At 54.2% G+C, this 21554-nt stretch overlaps 2 protein-coding genes across 5 annotated transcripts in view; one reads left to right on the top strand and one right to left on the bottom strand.

Moving 5' to 3' along the window:
* The window catches only part of PRKAR1B (protein kinase cAMP-dependent type I regulatory subunit beta), a 107051-nt gene extending 85551 nt beyond the window's left edge, over positions 1-21500 (bottom strand). Inside the window, exons 1-3 of one of the 4 annotated variants that reach the window (XM_046668521.1) lie at positions 21403-21500; positions 20240-20436; positions 99-269 (exon numbers count right to left, since the gene is read on the bottom strand). In XM_046668521.1, the coding sequence (XP_046524477.1) occupies positions 99-269; positions 20240-20416 (348 nt within the window). In that variant the 5' untranslated portion in view covers positions 20417-20436; positions 21403-21500. Of the gene's footprint in view, positions 1-98; positions 270-16466; positions 16588-20239; positions 20437-20661 lie in introns of those variants that run through there. The other 3 variants (XM_046668520.1, XM_046668519.1, XM_046668522.1) reach the window with 3 other exon arrangements.
* LOC124242587 (basic proline-rich protein-like) overlaps positions 21088-21554 on the top strand; it is a 4260-nt gene continuing 3793 nt past the window's right edge. The window contains exon 1 of the mRNA XM_046667756.1: positions 21088-21534. Coding sequence (XP_046523712.1) covers positions 21088-21534 — 447 coding nt within the window. The remainder of the gene's footprint in view (positions 21535-21554) is intronic.

Genomic DNA, 21554 nt, shown 5'->3' with positions numbered 1-21554 from the left:
GGGGCGGGCTCCGAGGTGAGGCCTGGGGCGGGGTCCAGGGCGGGGGTCCCGGGGCGGGGTCCGAGGTGAGGCTTGGGGCGGGGTCCGGGCGGGCCCACCTTGCGCACGTAGGACACGGCGTCCTCCTCCGTGTACACCTCGGCGCTCACGCCCCCGCGGCGGCGGCGGGACTTCACCACGGGGTTCGGGGGGCTCGGCGAGACCTCCTCATCGTGCGAGTCGGACTGCGAGGCCGCCTTCTGCTGGGCCAGAATCTGTCTGTTTTCTTCCTGCGGGAGACGCGGGACACGAGGTGAGAGCCCGCGCTGTCCCGGCGCAGGGGCGCGACCCCTCCCCTCCCGGGCTCCCCTGGGAGGCCCCGTCCAGGCCGGGTGGGCAGCCTCGCCCGCTCCCTGCAGCCCCCGTGCACTCGGCCCCTTCCCCCCTGGACTCCAAGGGCTTCCAGCCCACCCCCCAGCGGACAGCTCTGCGGGCCACAGGGCCCTGGCCCCGGGGGCTCCTGGTCATTCACGATCCAGGGGACCTTTCCTGGTTCCCCACCCTAGAAGTTGGCCCCGCAGGTCCGAGGCCCCAGGGTGCGAGGCCGGCACCGGCCACTGGCCCTCGAGGGCAGGAGGGGCCTTTGTCCTGCTCAGCCTGGTCCCCGGATGGTAGACGTCAGGAAAAGGCCGGTGGGTGCATCAAAGGGACACAAACTTCTCTTTTCTTCCCTCTCTCCATTATCGAATTGCTTTTTCAGATGGTGTATCCGTGCAGAGGGCACAGAATTCAAAAAGTGCAAAGGGGCCCCCCCGTGAACAACAGGCCCCCACTCCCCCGGCCCCAGGAGCAATCTCGTGATCCCCCCGGGGTCGCTGCAGGGGAGGCACGGGGCGGAGCGGGGGCACCTGGCAAACGGACCCTCGTCTGTGTCCCCACACGCCCAGGGCGAGGCCTCTGCCCCATCATTTGCCAAGGGCCACCTCCCCCAGGACACCGCCCGGCAATCTCCTTAGTCAACCCGGGGCAAGAAGCTGTCATTCGATGTTACCCACGAGTCACCCAGCAAAAACAGCAAGTCAGGAAACTGAGTCCTGTCCCTGACCCAGCGCTCCCCCCGGGAGTCCTGCTGACCTTGCCTTCCGGGGTGCTGCCCTACCTCAGGAAGCACCCCTTCCCCTCTACCTCTTATTCCAAGCTTTCCGGGTATCCCGTCAACCCCGAGGGAACAAGGATGCTGTCCTAATTCATACTACACTGTAAATGACTCCTGGAGGCAATTCTTCCCCGCAGAAGGTTTGTACTCTCTAAAGAAGAGATTTTAAAAGGCCCCAGACGGGACTCTGCCATTCACATGGGGAGTGGGGCATCTTCCACAGAGAACCCACAGGAAAAAGAAAATCGAGACGCCATCGCCCCCCAAAACCAATATACATAGTTCCATGTACTCATTCTGCAAGTACTGGCTGCCTGTCACATCCTGGGAAACATGGCTGATGTTTTGCTTTTCCTTCATAAAAATATATATCTTACCTTTAAAAAAATAAAGGGAGAATATAAAGCAAATCAAAGGTTCAACGCTATGTGCGTTGACTTTGTGGGACTTTAAAGATCTGATGTGTCCTGGGGGGCAGGGGGGCGCTGGTCAGAGGCCACCTGCCTGGAACTGGGACCTGCAGAAGGTGCCCCACCTGCCAGCACTGCCTGCACCCTCCAGGGAGCTGAGGACCACTGTTCACAGCTCTTCACCTGCTCTAATGCTTCTGTACACACACACACAGACATGTACACACACACACACACACACACATGGACCCGGCTCCCTAGGTGATACGAAAAGAAAAGTTCTGGAAACAGAGGGGCAGCAGAATTTTGGAGAGGACCTAACGGACAGATGTGCGAAGATCTATCTCTTACAAATGGGGATCGAAGACCACAGCTAACAGTTAACGGAACTGTAAATTAGGGAGTTAGCACATTATTTAAAATCTAGAATTTCAGAAGGGAAACAACAAAGGAATTAGAAACAGGGGCAGCACCGTGTCGGCCGTGTGCAATATCTGACGGCCTCCAACCCAGCAAAACACACATCCTCCTGTCGGCGGCTGAGGCCACAGCCCTCTGAGCTCATGGCCCTCCCGACACACTGGCTCTTTGCTGTTTCATGGACACTGCACGCGCCTCCCTGTGCTCTTGCTGTTCCCTCTGCCAGAACACTGTTCCCAGTGTCCCGACACTTGCTCCCTCGACTTCCTTTGGTCTCTGTCAAATGTCACCTTCTGGGTGCAGGGACATTTCCCCACGTCGCCAGCACCCCAGCTCCTCCTCCGCGTCATCGCTCTCCTCAGCACGTGCACTCTGTACCCTACACGTTTTGCTTGTTCATCTTGATTATCGTCTGTTCCCCTCCCTACAATAGAAGCCACATTCACTGCGACGTCTCAGGTCATTAGCTGGGCGCCCACTTACAGTAAACACTCAACAGACACTTATTTTTTTGAGGAAGATTAGCCCTGAGCTAACATCTGCTGCCAATCCTCCTCTTTTTTTGCTGAGGAAGACTGGCCCTGAGCTAACATCCATGCCCATCTTCCTCTACTTTATATGTGGGACGCCTGCCACAGCATGGCTTGATAAGCAGTGCCATGTCTGCACCCGGGATCTGAACTGGTGAACCCTGGGCCACCAAAGCACAACGTGTGAACTTAATCACTGCACCACCAGGCCGGCCCCGAGAAAGCATTTTAAAAGCTCTGAGGACTGAGGATGGGGGTAGAATTTCTTCGTCTCCCGTCTCGGTGCCAGAAATTTCGTACAACACAAATAAATTGGAAGGAACCATCGTGTCGTAATAAAAATAAAGCATTTGTTTCCCGCCGTGTAGACACCACTACCACCCAAACCGCCCTAAACAAACGACGGATCCCAGACATGACACCCTCTGCGCACCGCACGCCCGGGAAGACACAGGCTCCTCGGGAAAGGACCTTGTATCGAGCCCCCCAAAGTCAGGACGCCCAAGGACGGAAACTAAGGCCACGTCCGGAAGACTTGTTTCCAGGCCACGATGCCCCCGAGCACGGCCCCCACGGGGCCCCGTCTCCGTCCGTCCTCACCCGGCACGTCAGCCCGGCCACGGCGAGCTTCCCTCAGGCTGGACGTGGGAGACGCTCCTCCGCAGGACGCCATCGGCTCTGCTCCAAACCCAACCCGGGGGTCCTCGGCGGCCCCGTCCAGAATCGGTGAACAACAATGGGTTTCGGCTGTGAAACGATCGTGCACGTGGGGCAAAACCAAGCCAGGGGAGGCAGGCCAGGAACCGCCTCACGACAGACACTCTCGTCCTAGAAAATGATCCGGGCCCTACTCCCCCCATCGCCTATCGGGGTGCCATCGAAAATCCAGCGTTTCCCGGGACCAGATCGCTCCGGGACTCCCTTCCAAGCCGACACCCCACCAATCTGCCGATCCCGGGACAACGGGCCGGCTCGTCGCCCCTGAGAACGGCCCCACCGTGTCCGTGGATCCCGCGGAATCCCGCAATCCCGTCTCGGACTGCCAGGAGAGAGGGATGGACGATGCCACGCTGGAAACGGGTTACCATATGTTTACACGTTGGTTTTCAATAATACAGGTGTAAATGATCAGTGGGGTCTTTTTTTTTTTTTTTTGAGGAAGATTAGCCCTGAGCTAACTGCTGCCCATCCTCCTCTTTTTGCTGAGGAAGACTGGCCCTGAGCTCACATCCGTGCCCATCTTCCTCTACTTTATATGTGGGACGCCTGACACAGCATGGCTTGCCAAGCGGTGCCATGTCTGCACCCGGGATCCAAACCAGCAAACCCCGGGCCACTGAAGCTGAACGTGCGGACTTAACCACTGTGCCACCGGGCCGGTCCCATGTCACTTTCTGTTTGTTGGCTGGTTGGTTCTAACACGGTCGGCATGAGCTGGGTTTTGGACACAGTGACTCTGAGGCAACAGTGAGACCAGACTTGGGAGTGACCCTCAGAGAACCAGAGTCGTAGGTCCATCTGGACGCCCAGCTCCAACGGGTCCCACCGAGCCATCCCCTCAGAGACAGGTGTGGCAACCTGCAGCCAGAGGAGGTCTCTGAAGGGGAGAACAGAAAGAGGGATGCAGGGTCTCCTTCGGCCTACTGCCCATCCCCCAGTTGGTGCCCCCTGGCGAACTCCTATGTATGCTTCAACGCCCCTTTCAATGACACCTCCAGCAAGAAGCCTTCCTATCACCTCCCCCTTCCTCCATCCAGCTCCAGAGCTTTTTGATCTTACCTGCTGGAGTTAGCATCACATTGCTTCAAAAGGATGAGCTGCCAGAACCCATCACCCATTCGAGTGTGACCCTTGCCCATCACTGGACACGGTGCCACAGGCACTGGTTGGAAATAATGAATGAACGAATGAATGAACGAATGAACCACTGTAGTCAGGACAGGGGTTCGAGCCCCACGTCCTCATGTTATGGAAACCATCGTGACCACACACCGCCACCCCACTGCTCCCGGCTACAGGGTGACAGAGCTCAGGGCTGAAGTCGCAGGGGCCGGAGGGCAGCGAGACGGTGGGGCAGACCCTGCACGCCTCCGCCAACTAGAGAGGAAGCCCCAGACAGTCAGTCGCAGGTCAGCGATGCCCTCGTCAGAGCCATGGCACGGGGGCGGCATGGGAATCACCTCCCGACACATGACCGGAGGCTGGGGGGTGTCGGAGAGGGTTTCAAGGGCGATCAGCAGGATGAGAAGACATTTTCCACGCGTGAGTCAGCATCAGAAGGAACTGTGACCAAATAAGGCCGCTGCGTCGGGGGGTTGCCCTCAGCGGGGCTCCCGACGAGGCCGTGACGGGGCACAGACGCGGGGAGATCTGGGGGCGCGTACGGCCTGGAGATCCGTGCACGTCAGCGGCTGGCGTCACACACGAGAGCCTGGCGCAGGGTCCCAGGGCGGCGGTGAGGCCCCCGGCGTCTCCCGTGCAGCCGCCAGAAGCCGCTTTCCTTCGAGGCGGCCGCGGTCTGGGCCTCCTTTCCTCGGGCCACGGGGCATCGCCTGTCCTGGCACGGGGGTGACGTCCCGTTTTTGGCAGCAAAGGGCCCACTCGGGCAGGATACGGGTGGTTCAATGCACAAAGGCCCCTTCAGGAGGCGTCGAGAGGAATGGGGGCCGGGACGGGGGTGCGGCCGGGCGACCTCTCCCGGGCTCTGCCCCCCACGATGCCAGACCGTTATTTCTGGATGACATCCCTTCCGTCCTCTCCTCTGGGGATTCCAGGAAGCCCTCTGATTTTTCGGACCCCCCGCCCCCCCACCACTTCCTGTCTCCTGTTTTCAGGCCGATGAGCTGGCTGCAGGATGGCGCGGGGCAGGGGGTCAGCGCAGGCTTTCCAGGCCGGAGGAATCTTCGCAACAGTGTGGGAACCGCGTTTCCAGAAAGCCCGGGGCCAGGATCTGCCCCTGAAACCCGTCACACGGCTCCAGGGACTGTCCCCGTGCTGCCCCCAGGGCCGCGCGCCCCCCGGGCCAGAGCTGACAGTCATCATCCTCTTGGGACTGCGTTTTTCCGACACGAGGGCGGGAGACGCAGACTTCCAGCCTGAGCACAGAGAATACCCGGGGGGATGGGGTGGGGGGGATCTGGGGAGATTTTCTGGAAGTGAGTTGACCCTCCCTCGCTCAGCTCCCACGCCCCGTCTGCTGGGTGAGGACAGGCCCGCCCTGTCCCTCTTAAGGGGATTTCTAAGGCGCAGTTAGTCAGTCACGCCGGCCCGGATCTTGGCACGGGCGTCCCACGCCCCAGAGGAAGAGAGGCCACTCCCCCGGCGCGGCATCCGGACCCGAGCGGGCCGACCCCTCTGCGCTGGGCAGTCTTGTGCGGCGTGCGTGTGTGTCTGGTCCAGGGGGAGGTTTCTGCACAACCCGAGGACGGCTCCTCACACTCTGGGAGGCCCACAGTGGAGCCGTGGCGCTTGAGGACCTGGGGTCTCCAGGGGAAGGGTCGGCGGTCACCAGTCCCAGGGCCAGGAGCCACAAGCCCTCCTCTGGGGCTGTAGAATCTCAGAGTGGAAGGCGGGCCTGGGGTGAGTCATCCCCATCTACAAGGTGGGGAAACTGAGGCCCAGAGAAGGTAACAGATTTGTCAGGGGGCACACAAGCACTCAGCAGCAGGGTGAGGAGAGAAACACAGAGCTTCAATCATTTATTGAGCACCGTTTGTATGCCAGGCCTCATACACAGGACACAACAGGGGAAAAAAAGCATGGTTCTGGCATAAAGGAGATTTCGATCCAACAAGAAAGACGGGTAAAGGTCAGGACAAGACAATGGGGTGGGCGCCACTAAAGGACTGGGAACAAGGGGCTGTGCCAGCAAAGGGAGGCTCCTAGACCCTCCCTGGGAAGCAGTCAAGGAGGGCTCCCTGGAGGAGGCAACTTCTGAGCTGATCCAGATGAGAAGAGAAGAACCAGGCGACACCCACATGGGCAGGTGTGAGCTCACCCCTGGCCACCTCCCTGAGCACCGGCTCAGAAAAGCACCCCTTCCTGACCCCTCACCTCCCCGGCCTGTGGGAAATCGCAGCGTGTGTGGTCTCTTCTCCACGGGGTCCATCCATTTCATCTCTGCAGAGCGCCAGCCTCTGACTGTGTCGTCTGCTACTGTTTCTTCCATCCTGTTTCATTAACTTCTGCTTTCATCGTTATTTTTTACCCTCGTTGGTATTTCTTCTTGCCTCATCCCCCTATTCTGACGAATCAGGCTGCACCCTGTGGTGGGCTGACATCCGTCCAGAACCTCAGAGTGTGGCCTTATTTGGGAACAGGATCTTTGCAGACGTCATCAAGTTAAGACGAAGTCACCCCGGATGAGGGTGACCCTAATTCAGCCCCGGGGTCCTTATAAGAAGAGGGAAGTTTAGACACAGACTCGCAGGAAGAGGCCACATGGAGAAGGAGGTGGGGTTTGGGGTGATGTGTCTACAAGCCCAAGAGCGCCGGCAGCCCCCAGAAGCCGGAGAGGCCCGGAGCAGACCCTCCGTCAGAGGCCCCAGCAGGAACCACGCGGCCGAAGCCTGCATCCCGGGCTCTGGGCTCCGTCTCTGCGAGGCAATCAATTTCTGCTGTTTTAAACCACTCGGTTTGCGATCCTTCGCTCTGACACCCTGGGAACCAAGACAGCTCATCAATTTCTAACCTTATCTTCTAATGAAGCTATAAATTTCCCTCTTAGCACCAATTTTGCTGCGTCCCACAACTTTTGATACGTAATGCTTTCACTGTCACTCAATTCTAAATATTTAATAGTTTTCTACTATGACAATCTTCTTTGATAAATTATGCAAGAGCTCCTTATTGGCTTTCAAATGCATGAGGAGGCTGGCTCCCTTTTTTTTTTTCTTTTTTTCTTTTTTTTTTTTTTTGGGAGACTAGCCCTGAGCTAACATCTGCTGCCAATCCTCCTCTTTTTGCTGAGGAAGACTGGCCCTGAGCTAACATCCGTGCCCATCTTCCTCTACTTTATATGTGGGACGCCTTCCACAGCATGGCTTTGCCAGTCGGTGCGATGTGCACACCCGGGATCTGAACCAGCGAACCCCGGGCCGCTGAAGCGGAATATGCGCATTTAACCACTGTGCCACTGGGCTGGCCCCCAAAGAATACGGTTTTTGAGTGAGAAAAGGATTTAAACTCATCCTGGATCCCTTGAAATAACATGTCCCACTGTGTGCTTGGTTCAAAGATTCTAGAACTCTGACTGACGTCCCCCTTTTCCGGGATCTCATATGTTGCCTGATCACGCTCTGAAGGGACTGAAAAGAACTCTGAGTTCAGTAATGACACGAGCGTGGACGTGGTGTCCTCGTCCAGCGGGGGCCCAGACCCCAGGCTCCTAACCACTTGGGGCCGTGCTGCCTCATGCAATGGGGTGTGTGAACGTCGCACGTGCCCCAGGGTGATGCCGCTGGAAAACCCTGTGCTTCCCAGCGTGCTCATCATTACGTCCCAGCGCCTGGAACAGCGCCTGGCTGGTGGCAGGTGTTCAATCAATGCTTGTTGAATGAATGAATAAAACCTTTATGGAGAACAAATGGCCTTAGACATCAAGGGGGACTTCTGAGCCCCATTATTCAATTTCTCAGAATATATCCTAAGGGAAATCAAGAAAATATCTGGAAAGAACCCAACCGGAAAAGAGGCAAAAAGATCTATCTGAACAGACATCTCAGCAAAGAAGATACACAGATGGCGAATAAGCACGTGGAAAGATGCTCCGCATCAGATGTCATCGGGGAATTGCAAATTGAAACAGGGAGATACCGCCACACAGCTATGAAAATGGCCAGAACCCAGAACAGTGACGGCACCAGAGGCCGGTGAGGACGTGGAGCTGCAGGAACGCTCATCCGTCGCTGGCGGGAGCGCAGACTGGAGCGGCCACCCCGGAAGGCAGTTTGGGGGTTTCTCACAGAACCAAGCACACTCTTACCACACGACCCAGCCATGGCGCTCTTGGTATTTATCCAAATGAGGTGGAAACTCCCATCACACGATCCCGCACCCAGGTGTCTGCAGCAACCTTAGCCAAAACTTGGAGGCAACCAAGACGTCCTCAGTAGGTGAGTGGATAAATAAACAGTGGCCCATCCAGACAATGGAATAGGATTCGGCGCTAAAAAGAAATGAGCTATCGAGGCGTCAAAGGACACGGAGGAACCTTACGTGCGTGTTACTAAGAGAAAGAAGACAATCTGGAAAGGCCACATACCGTCTGATTCCAAGGATGTGACATTCTGGAAAAGGAAAACTGCGGAGGTGGCAAACAGATCAGGGGCCGGAGTGGTGGGAGAGGAACAGGTGAGCACAGAGGATTTTTAGGGCAGTGAAGCTATTTTGTACACATTTGTCTACATTTGTCCAAACCCACAGAATGTTCCCCATGGAGAGTGAACCCTAAGGTAGACGGTGGACTGCAGTTGATACATTGTATCAATGCTGGTTCATCAATTGGAACCATGTAAGACCGCTCATAACAGCTAATAACAGAGGAAAGTGGGGAGGGCGGGTGTGGGAACGCGGTACCTTCTGCTGAAGTTTACTACAGACCTAAACCTTCTCTAAAAAAAGAGCATCACTTAAAAATTTATATATAGTAGGTTATACACTATTACACGTGTGGGAGTAAGAGAGAGAAAAAGAACAAGGACAGAAAAAAACGACTCCAAGGAAACACACGACGGGGTGAAACTCACTCTCCTGAGAGATGAAGGGAGAAGTTTCTGTTTCTTTATCCTTTTCCGAACGTTCTTAATTTCCTAAAGTTTTGCAGAACCGGCCTGTCTTTGCATCATTCGGTAGTTGCCGAAAGCTTTAAACCTCCTTTTAAAAAAACGCCCTAAACGCTGTGCGCGCCCCTCAGCCAGCTCCATCTCCGCACAAGGCATTGGTGGTGTCAAATGCACCAACAGCTGCCCCGTCTTTGGCTTTGCGTCGAGATTCCTTTCACGGCGACGCGGATGTGCACAGATACACACAGCTGGCCGCTGGGCATGAAGACGCCTGCCGTGTCCCTGAGAGAGCAGGGGACAGACCCAGCCCGGGGCCGGGCAGCAGCTGCCGGGCCGTCGAGGTCACTCACTCCCTCACCTCCCAAAGCGTTTTCCACGCGGCCACGTGTGCGATGTTTACAGGGAGGGAGGGGAAGGCCACAGAACTGAATCCACGCTTGACTCACACGTATGTAAAAAGCGTGACGTGTGTGAACACCACATGGGAGAGGCTCCGAGTCCTTGAGCGCCGGCTCTGGGAGCCCTGGAGGAGGGTCAGCATCGTCCCTTCTGCTCTCTGCCCCGCTGGGCATCCTCACTGGCCAAGGGCTTCTGGGGCACCTCCAGCCAGGCCGTGCCCCAGGAGGACCCAAGCCAGCGTCACCGAAATGGGACCTGTAAGTCCAAGCAAGGGCAACGGGCCGGTCCTGATGGAGTGGTCAGGGAGCCCCACCCACTCCAGCCTCAGTGAGGACGAAGGGGGCACGGCCTGGCACTGGACCCCACACACCTGACCATGAGCAAGTCTGCCCCCAGCCATCTCCTCCAGGAGACGGGAAGGAAGGGGGGGCAAAGGGGCAGCACAGTGAGAGCTCCACGGCCCACGGTACAGATGAGGACACTGAGGCAGAGAGCTGGCTGCAAACCCAGGTGGCAGCGCATCCAGGCCCCTGTGCATCCCGCAACGCCTCGTGGCTCTTCTAAGATGGGAGCAGGTTTGCTTTTGTTTTATGCAAAAAGCATAATCTAACACAAACAAATGGGGTTTTCCCAGGAATGCAATTCTGGCTCAAAATTCAAAAAGCAATCAATGCAATTCACCCTGTTCTCAAGAGATACAGAAAAAGTATTTGATAAAATTCAACATTCAAACTCTCAGTAAAGAAGAAACAGGGGCCGGGCCGGTGGCACAGTGGTTAAGTTCGCACGTTCCGCATTGGCGGCCCAGGGTTCACCGGTTGGATCCCAGGTATGAACCTACAAACCACCTGGCAAGCCATGCTGTGGCAGGCGTCCCACATATAGAGTAGAGGAAGATGGGCACGGATGTTAGCTCAGGGCCAGTCTTCCTCAGAAAAAAGAGGAGGATTGGCGGCAGTAGGCAGCTCAGGGCTAATCTTCCTCACACAAAAAAAAAGAAGAAGAAGAAACAGAAAGAAATTCCTTAACACAATGAATGACATCTACAAGAACCTACAACTGACATCTTACTTAATGAAGAGACACAGAACACTTTCCTCCAACATCAGATATAAGATGCAGACGTCTCCTCTCATCAGTCCTATTCAACATCGTGCAGGAGATGCTCGTCAGCGCAATAATGCAGGGAAAAGCTTTTAAGGCATACAGATTGGAACGGAAAATATAAAACTTCCTATAGCACGATTGTCTATGGAGAAAATGTGAAAAACTCCTACAATCATTGAGTTCATCAAGGTTGCAGGATACAACATTAATACACAACAATCAATTGTAGTTCTTAGTCTGGCAACGAACAATTGAATTTTGTCGTTTAAAAAACAGTACTATTAAAAGACAAGCCACAGACTGATAGAAAAATATTTGCAAAACACGTAATCAATAAAGGACTTGCATCCAAAATGTACAAAAATCTCTTAAAACTCAACAATAAGAAACCAAACAACCCAAGTGGAAAACAGGCAAAAGATGTGAACAGAAACCTCACCAAGGAAGATACATAGATTGCAAATAAGCATATGGAAATAAACAACATGTGTCATCAGGGATTGCAAATTAAAACAACAAGATGTCGCTACACACATCAGAATGGCCAAACTCCAGAGCACAGATGGCACCAGATGCCGGCAAGACGTGGAGCAACAGGAACGCTCATCCACTGCTGGGGGGAGCGCAGAACGGAGCAGCCACCATGGAAGACAGTTTGGGGGTTTCCTAGAAAACTAAACACGCCCTTAACCGTATGAACCAGCCATCCCACCCCTTGGTACTCACCCAACGGAGCTGAAAACTTCATCCACACAAAAACCTGCACATGGATGTTACAGCAACCTATTCAGAGTCGCCAAAACGTGGAAGCAACAAAGACGTCCTCAGCAGGTGAGTGGATAAATAAACTGGCCCATCCAGACAACGGAATAGGATTCAGCACTGAAAAGAAATGAGCTATCGAGCCGTGAAACGACACGGAGGAACCGTAAACGCATGTTACTAAGTGAAAGAAGCCAGTCTGAGAAAGCTACACACTGTGTGACTCCAAGGATGGGACATTCTGGAAAAGGCAAAACCACGGAGACAGAAAAGATCAGCGGTTGCCAGGAGTTGGTGGAAGGAGAGAGAGATGAACAGATGGAGCACCGAGGATGCTCAGGGCAGTAGAACTAATCTATTTGACATTTTAACGACAGATACGTGATGTAACGTATTTGTCAAAACTCAGAGGGCCGGCCCGGTGGCGCAGTGGTTAAGTGCGCACGTTTGGCGACCCGGGGTTTGCTGGTTTGGATCCCGGGTGTGGACATGGCACCGCTTGGCAAGCCATGCTGTGGCAGGCGTCCCACATATAAAGTAGAGGAAGATGGGCACGGATGTCAGCTCAGGGCCAGTCTTCCTCAGCAAAAAGAGGAGGATGGGCAGCAGTTAGCTCAGGGCTAATCTTCCTCAAAAAAAAAAAAACAAACCCCACAGAACCGTACGACACGAGTGAACCCTAATGTTAACTACAGACTTTAGTTAACACTCATTCTCACCAGCTGTAACAAATCAACCACAATAATGCAAACTGTTAATTATAGGGGAACGGTGTGTGGGGCTGAGGGGGTGTATGGGAACTCTGTCACTTTATGCTCAATTTTTCTATAAACTTAAAACTGCTCTAAAAAGTAAACCTATTAATTAGAAAAAAAAAAAACCAGTACCACTTAGAACAAAAAATGAAACAAGAGTAAGTCTAATAAAATAGGTGAAGGATCTGTATATTGAAAACAACCAAAGTTTTTCCACTCACGGATGAAAGAAATCAGAGGCCTAAATAAACGGAGAGAGAGTCTGTGTTCACGGATCGGCAGATTCAATATAGTTGTCAGTTCTCCCACATTGATTTACACATTCAATCAGATCCCAATCAAAGTCCCAAGACGGCTTTTCGGTTGACATCACCAAGATCATTCTAAAATACACCTGGAAACAGAAAGGAACTAGAATCAACAGAACAATTGTGAGAAAGAACAAAGCTGGAAGATTCATACTGTCTGCTGTCAATATTTACTATAAAAACCCAGGAAACAAGACCACGTGGTGTCGGGACAGGAGAGATCAACTGGGCAGAACCGCAAGCCCAGAAATAAACCCGCTCACACACGGCCGGATAACTTACGACAGAGGCACCCGTGATCCAGGGGTGAGATCTTAGATACAAAAGCACAATCCACTTAAAAATTTTGATAAATTGGACCAGAAAAGTAAAACCTTCCGCTGTGTGAAAGACACTGTGGAAGAAGACGGACAGACAAGCTACAGACTGGAAGAGAGATTTGCAAATCACGTATCTGACAAAGAACCCCGGAGACAAGGGTACAAGTTGAATACACTAAGAATTTTCAAACTCGATAGTAAGAAAACAACCTAAGAAGAAAAACAGACACTTCACCCAGGAGGATATACTAAGGGCAAATAAGTGTGTGAAAAGGTGCTCAACACCATTAATCATTAGGAAATGCAGAAGAAAACCACGGAAGGCCCACCACATACCTATTAGAACAGCTAAAATGTTTGAAAACTGACAACAGCAGGTGCCGGCAACGCTGAGGGACAAGAAGCCCTGCTGGCTGGGATGCAGACCCTCGAGGCAACGGGTCGGCAGTTTCTTATAAAGCTAAGCAAACACTTACCATACGCCCACCAATCCCATTACTAGACACTTACTCAAGTGACATAAAAATCTGCATTCACACAAAAATCCATAAAAACGAATGTTTGCAGCTCCTTCTCACCAAAGAGAGTAAATTTTCCCGGACTTAAATTCAAAGATAAATTTGAAAAGGTGAGAGGAGCGGTTTGCGTCTGCCCCTGTCTGTCTCGAGCGTCGGCGGGGGAAACGAGCACGATTCAGACACACTCACAGGGTGCCATCCAGCCAACAAGAGGCCAGGTCCACACCGCATGTGCATAAAATGCTTCTGAAAATCATCCAAGGACAACGGCAACAGAGGCGGCTCTGGAATGAGGACGAGGGGATAAAGAGAGGCTGAATTTTCACTTGATGCTCTTTAAGAGTGTCTGAATTTTTCGCCATAGGCACATATCGCTTTTTCAGTTTAAAAAACACAAACCCGGGGCCGGCCCGGTGGCGCAGCAGTTAAGTTCACACCTTCTGCTTTGGCGGCCCAGGGTTCGCTGGTTCGGATCCCGGGTGTGGACATGGCACCGCTTGGCAAGCCATGCTGTGGCAGGCATCCCACATAGAAAGTGGAGGAAGATGGGCATGGATGTGAGCTCAGGGCCAGTCTTCCTCAGCAAAAAAAGAGGAGGATTGGCAGCAGTTAGCTCAGGGCTAATATTCCTCAAAAAAAAAAAAAAAAACCTAATGTTCCGTTTTAGAAACCCCGTTCCTGCCTGCACGACTCACTGGTTACTGGATGTGGGTTTCGAAGGGCTGACCACTCCTCCTTCCTTCCTGAAACTCGCCCCACCCCGGCTTCTCTTCTGAAGCCCCTTCCACCCAGACGCCAGCCCGGGCCTTCCTGGGTTTTGTCAGTGGACGCCCTTCCAACACCCACCAACTCCCACCCAGAAACCTGGGACTCCAGACCCGCCCCCTCGCTCGACCTGGTCTCCACATCCCGATAATTCCATCTCCTAAAGGTCGGAGCCTCTCTCTTCGCCCTCCCTCCCTCCCCGCTGCCACTTTGTTAAGGAGACATCTCAACAGACCCAGGAAAGAGATCCTTTGGGCCCAAAATAGGGGGGTACTCACTTTGTCTTTCTTTTTTTTAAAGATTTTATCTTTTTAAAGCAGCTTTAGCTTCACAGCAAAAATAACAGGAAGACACAGAGAGTTCCCATAGACCTCTTGCCCCCACACATGCACAGCCGCCCCCACCGGGGCGCCCACTCTGCGGAACAGCCCCCTCTCGTCCATTCTCCACCCTCGGCCAGAGAGATGCAGACAGCATCACGATCACGTCAAAACCTGCTGTGGCTCCAGCAGCCACCGGGAGAAATGCAGACTCCAGCCTGGGACACCGGATGCCCGTGCCCCACCTCCTCCTCCAGGACAGCCTCCTGGCCCATCCTTCAGCCCACCCGGTGTGCTCCAGCAGCAACCTCTGCAGCTCCAGCCCTCTGACGGCTCTGGGACCAAACGAGCTGCTCCCAGCGTCTGCGTGGCCAGCGTGCGAGCATCCCTCCATGCCCGCCCAAGCCCCTCTCCTCTGTGAGGCTTCCCTGTTGCCATTCCAAGGCACAGCCTCCATTCAGGGTACGGGTACTCTCGCCACTACTTCATCACCGTGCACGCCACCGCCTACCGTCCATCTGTGGACTGAATGGTGGACCCCGAAAACACGAGGACTGCATCCCTTCCATCTGGGCATCCCCAGGGGCCACCTCAGAACAGGAAGGCTGGGCAGTCTCAAAGCGCCGGTGGGATGGATGGCACCCGGCTCCTCCAAGACCCTCTGGGGTTCAACACACCAATCCGCCCAGTTTATGCCTCTGTCTGTCCCCAGGAAACACCGGCTGAAGTCCCAGAGTCACCAGCCTCATCTGACGGCCCCGTGTAGATCCGGAGCCTCCAGGAGCGGTTAGCTGAGTGGCGCAATATCTACTTCCATACGTCTCTCGGAAGAGGCGGCCTGTGCGTCTGCTCATCCAAAAAGGAGACACGATGTCACTTGTCAGCTTTATGAAAGACCAAGGAGTCAGGCTGGATCATCCGACTGTCTGCCCCCTGGACGAGAGGGAGGCCACCCCCGAACCAACAGTGGAGAAGGCGCCACACCGGCAGGGAGGGAAGAGACGCCCGGCTGGGAGAGGAGGCGTCGGCATCCACAGACCAGCAGGGAACCAGCCGCCACGGCCGCCAGTGATGGTGAGGACTGGGGACGCGGCCGTGGTCCCGCGTGTTAGGGAAACCAGGAACCCATCTGGGGGTGAACAGGAAACACAGCTCTGGAGCCACAAAAACACACAGACTCCCTGACCCCAGAGTCGTGTCCTGAGACGTCTGCACTCACGCTTTTTAAGATCATTTTCTTAGCATAGAAGTGTTTTATGAAGAACAACAACAACAAAAAACCCTGGAAGCCATCAAACAGGAAACAATGGAAAGAAGATAAAAATTATGACACACCCACGGGATGGAGTATCTTATGGCCACAAGATGCCTTAAGTGTCCTATTAAGAGAAATGCAGCAATGTGAATGCACTAAATGCCACTGAACTGTACACATAAAAATTATCAAAATGGTAAATTTTATGCTCTGTATATTTTATTGTACATTATATATATTTACATACATTTATTTTTATATATTTATATTATATTGTATATTAAATATATATTTGTATATTTATTTATGTACTTTTTACAATAAAAAAATTCTGAGAAGAAAAATCAAACACAAAATGCCTGTACAATTAAAGTCATCCCCATCTATAGGTGTGTCTGTGTCTACTGCAAAGCAAGAAAAGTCCTCAGATAAAAGTGGGGTTGGTACCTGGTAAAGGGTCATGGGTGTGTTGTTTCGGAGCGACCTTTTCCTATAGTATTTAAAATTCATTATCAAAAGGATTGACGACTTTATCGTTATATGATCCTCTGAAAGATGGAATCCTGGAGAAGCTCCAGGGCTGTGTTCGGCCAGAGGCTAAGGAATATTTTACCCCCTTACGTCTCCACTTTAGAATAACTCCACCTTCTTAAGAGGCCCGACACGAAGAACTCACTCACCGAGGCCTCGGCGCCAGGGGCTGAGCTCGGCCGGCCGGGGCAGCACCCCGAGAGGTGAGCCATCCCCACGGGTCTGTGCCGGGCCGGCTACATCCTGCATCCTCCCAGAGCCTTATCGAGGCCTCCCAAACACACTTCCTGCTGGTGACACACGTTGAGCAAGGCTCTCCCTCGCCAGGCTTCCGCCCAAGACTCCGCCCTGGCTGGCCACGGGCGGGAGAGCGCGTTTCTGGTCCCATATTGCAAACACTGCACAGCAGCTCACTGGTCAAGCAAATGGAGTGGGAAATTGGGACTCCCAGGGGACGTCAGAACTCTTCCCGGTACTTTGCTGTTTATTGTTATGGGATCTCAGAGCCCTTTGAGAATCCACTGCAAATGAAGGATGTTCTCTCCAGGAAAAGCACCTCCGTATAAAAGCAGGCATGTGATGTCAGAGAATTCACAGTCACCCCTAAAACCTGTACGCATCTGCTGTTACAGAAAAAATACAAACAAAACTACCCCTGGACACCACTCCTGTCAGCACTTGGTGTACACCCCTCAGATTTTCTCTCCGCAGAGACATTCTTTCTCTCCACAGAGACATTCTTTCTCTCCGCAGAGACATTCTTTCTCTCCGCAGATACAGCGTCTCTGCAGATACATTCTCTCTATAGATACATTGTCTCTGCAGATACATTTTTTCTCTCTGCAGGTGCATCCTCTCAGCAGAGACATTCTCTCCACAGGTACATTCTTGCTGGCACGACCTTAGACAAAAATGGAACTGTACCCCTGCTCTTTCCATTTAGCAATAGCTTGCTGTCAGTGGGAGGCCTAAGTAAGACCGCCCTGCCCACACCTGAGAAGGCAGCTGTTTGGGGTCGAGTTATATCCCCCCCCCCAAATAGATATGTCAGGGTCCTAAGCCCAGGACCTCAGAATGTGACCTTATTTGGAGACAGGGTCTTTGCAGAGGTGATCCAGTTAAAATGAGGTCATGAGAGTGGGCTCTAATCCAACAGGACTGAGTTCTTAGGAAAAGGGAGAAGACCATGTGAAGATGAAGGCAGAGACGGGCACGATGCCTCAAAAGCCGTGAACGCCAAGGATCATGGGCAAACCACCAGAAGCCGGGAGAGGCCTGGAGCAGATTCTCCCTCAGTCCCCAGAAGGAACCAGCCCTGCCCGCACCTGGACCTCAGACTTCCGGCCTCCAGAACTGGGGGAGAGGAAACTTCCGCTGTTTATGCCGCCCCGACTGTGGTCCTTCGTTTGCAGTCCTAGCAACTAACGCAGTAGCCATGGTGACCGTGACGCAGAAAAGAGGGACTCACATAATTCCCTTATTGTTAAGTCGTAGGAAACGCTCAATTTATAACCAAGACTGGAGCCTCAGCCTTCCGCGTCACCTGACTGTGGACAGGCCACCCTACCTCTTCCCGACCTCAGTCCTCATCTGTCAAAGGCAGGTGATAAACCAACTCCCAGGGAAGGAGGATCAATTAATCTTCCCAAACCTCCACCCTCACCTCAGCCTCTCCCCCACCCTCCAAACTCACAGCCTCCTTGACGACTTGAACATGCCCAAAGCAGCAATCTTCATTAGAGGACTCTCGGCCTAAACTCTTTAGAAGTTAAGAGTTTCAGAGCTCTTACTCCACCCTGCCTCTCCGCACTGCCCCCTCCGTGGCGAGCGGCACCCCCATTCAATCTGGGGCTCAGACCAAAGCCCAGGAGTCGTGCTCCCTGCCTCTTTCCTCTCCACATCCAATCCCCCAGCAAGACCTGGAACATCCCCACCAAAGCAAACGGCCCCGCCTGGCCACGTCTCCACCTCTGCCGCCCTAGATGACAACGGCACCACGTGTAACAGCCAAAAATGCCCCCAGCCGTCGCAGATGTCCTCAGCCCAGAGCATCTGCTCTGGTGGCACTCTGCCGCCTCGGCTCAGGTCCGGCCTGGACCCTGCCTCAGGCCTCCTGTGGGCCCCCTGCCTCCAGTCCTGCCGATGAATCGCACCCCGTAAGATTAGTCACCTGGCTGGGATCGTCTGAGAACAAACTAAGCTAAGTAGATCCAGTTGAAATGAAGTTATGGTTTGAGACGGGAAAGGTCGTACTGTCACCTGCCGGATTCTTCCTCTTCAAATGGGCGGGAAACGAGCGCGTCCTCCTCCCCATCTCTCCTCGTCCTTTGTGCATGTGACCGGGGACCAGAAGCCCCACACGGGAACTCCTCTCTCTCCTAAACCGTGACCTCAAATACAACCAAAGAAAAACGGATACTAAGGCCAAATGACCATTTCCACTTATTGATTAACTAACAGCTTTTTAAATTAAAACAGCTTTTTATATCAAAGCTGGCCAGGGTGGCTACACTAACAATCAAATTCTCAACTGGTGAGACTAAATCGATGCCGCCATTTTGCAAAGCTCTTAGACAAACACCAACAAGACTCTTTTGACCCAGTCATTCCATTTGGAATTTCAGCATTTCCATTCCTGAAAAGCTATTCTAAATAAACAATACTACATACAGAAAATAAATTATGTACAAATATGTTAGCGTACCATTCTTTTTAATATTATTTTTTTAAAAAACTGGAAACAACCCAAGTGTCCAGTCATGAGAGAAAGGTTGAGAAAACTTTAATATATCTTCTCAACACAACGTTATGCAATCACTTAAACTGAGATCCTTGAAAAATACATAATAAATGAAAAATGCAGAACAGAAAATTGCATCTATAACACGACTGCAGTTATGTTTCAAAAAATACAATGCATGAGGGGAAAGTAGGTGAAGAAGATACGGATGACATGTCTTCTTTCTACTTCTGAACTTTTCAGATTTTCTTTAAAGGCCACGCATTACTTTACAATGTTTTTTAATGGATTGTTTTAAAGAGAAGACATAAACTCATTCCTTTGGGTCAGGACTACGTGTCCACAGGGCTCAATTCAAAAGTAAAATGCTGCTGGATGGGGGCTCAGACCAGAGCATGAGCTGGGCTCCCATGGGCCCCCAGGAGAGGCTGGGACAGTGACAGTGAAGCTGTGATCAAAGGACCAGGAGAAGGAACCTCAGGTGACACCCAGAGGGTAGCGAGCCGGAGTGAAGAAGGAAGGAGCCTGCGGGGAGGTGAGGAGAGCAGAAAGGGGGGGACGGGGGCTCGGGTCCCAAACTCCTACTTCCAGCCCCGTGGTCCCACCGAGGAGCCCAGGACGGTGGGTGAGAGGCACCCGTCAGGGAGGAAGGAGCTGTGTGGGGTCTCTCTCCTCAGAAGAGAGCAGGTGGACCCCCCATTGCCCAAGTCTGAGGTCCACTTTCCTCGACCAGTATCTGCCAAGTCTCAGAGACACAGATTAACACGCAACCCGACCCCAAACGCCCCACAGCACATCCGCCATCAGAGCCGTCTTCTTTGATCCCAAGTGCCCATGGCATCTATGACAAGACCCGGTCCCCACCTCTGTCCCCTGAGTTGAAAACTGTCAGCAAGCCCCATAAGCTATGGGTCACAGCCAGCTGTCCCTGAAAATCTGAAACGCCTCCCGGCCCAGAAGCACCGGGAAGAAGATGAAGGGGGAATCTGTGGCTGGGAAGACAGAGCCCTGGAAGGAATCTGGCGAGGTCAGCTCGCCTCCTGGGAAGAACCCCAGGACGACGCTCGTTCCTGTGGTCAGCGCACACCCTCCTGAGGGTCCCCAGGGGGAAGGAGGGTTTGACCGGGTGCCCTGCCCCAGTCCACCTGCCAAGGAGGAGACCAGGGCGCGGAAGCCTCTCACCTTCTCCAGCTTCTCGAAGTGCTCCCGCAGGAACCGCATGGGCCGGTCCGGCTTGGAGATGCAGAGGTGCACGATGCAGTCCTTGAGGACCTGCTGCACGCCATGCTCCTGGACATACAGCTCGCACCCTTTCAGACTCTCATCCTCCTCCGCAGGGTAAGCAGAAGGGGAGGCCATGGTGGCCGGCTGCTGGCTGCCTGTTAGGAAAACACCGGCCGTGCGGGCCTTAGAAGGGGCAGGGGAACCACAGCCAGCGCTCCGGGGTTTGGTAACTATGCATCCTACACCATCAGAAGCTCCACGCTGTGGTCAGATCCAACGACCCACGTGACGTGGTCCAAGTGTGTTATTTTGCACTCATCAAAGGTCTTTCCTTCTGAGGGGCTACCGAGCTGTTAACGCAGCCACCGCCAGGGCCTCACCTCTCAACAGATCCTTGAGGAACGGAGGAGGATCAAACATCCTCCTGTCTATGCGGTGAGAGAACCCCTCATCGCTGAGAAATCTGACAGCGGGGAAGGGGGGCGCTGCGTGTCCGCCTGGGCGGCTGCGTGGTCTCACTTGTCCATCTCTCCCCCCCTTTTTAAGGACAATTGTGCGGAGGGCAGAGCCCCCACCGGGGCCCCAGCTGGAGGGGGTGCCCCCCCCACCCCACCCCCAGATCTCAGGGGACCAGGGGATGGAAGGGCACTGTCATGGGCCTGGGGTAGCCCGGGACCACCCCGCTTCGCAGGAAAAGAAGGAAACAGAAAAACAATTAAACCCGGCTGACGGTCTTGTGGGAGGGAGCGCCGAGAACAATGGCAGGGCCGCCGCGCTCTCGGCGCCGCGCGTCCGGCTAAGTCACAATGACCGCCAGCAGCCGCACGGCCGCGGGGACCCAGGCCCCGGGGCTCTCAGACGCCGGGAAGGCCAGGCCCACGCCCCCTCCCCAGGCCCGCGACCCTGCTCCGGCCTCTGCGCCCCCCTCTCCAGGCCTGCGACCCCGCTCCGGCCTCTGCGCCCGGGGGACGCGGGGACCCTCCCCGCCCACGACGCGCGCCGCGGGCCCGGGTCCAGCCAAGGGGGCGGGGGTCCCCAAGGCCCACACTCCCATGGCCGCCCGAGGCCCAGCCCCCGCCGGGCCGGGGGTTCCGGCGCAGACCCCACCCCAGCCCGCGTACCTGGATGCGCGGCGCCCGGGGCCGGAGGCGGCTGCGCGGGGACGCGGGACGCGGGGACGGCGGGCGGCGAGCGGGTCCCCGCACTGCAGCGGCGCCGCCCTCCGCCCGCCCCCGCGCCGCCGGTCCACCCCAGCACGGGCTCCCCCTCCCCC

Source organism: Equus quagga, chromosome 7 (genome assembly GCF_021613505.1).
Source record: "Equus quagga isolate Etosha38 chromosome 7, UCLA_HA_Equagga_1.0, whole genome shotgun sequence".
In the NCBI taxonomy this organism is placed as follows: domain Eukaryota; kingdom Metazoa; phylum Chordata; class Mammalia; order Perissodactyla; family Equidae; genus Equus; species Equus quagga.
Note: the sequence above shows the minus strand (reverse complement) of the source record. Positions and strands in the feature narration are given on the sequence as shown.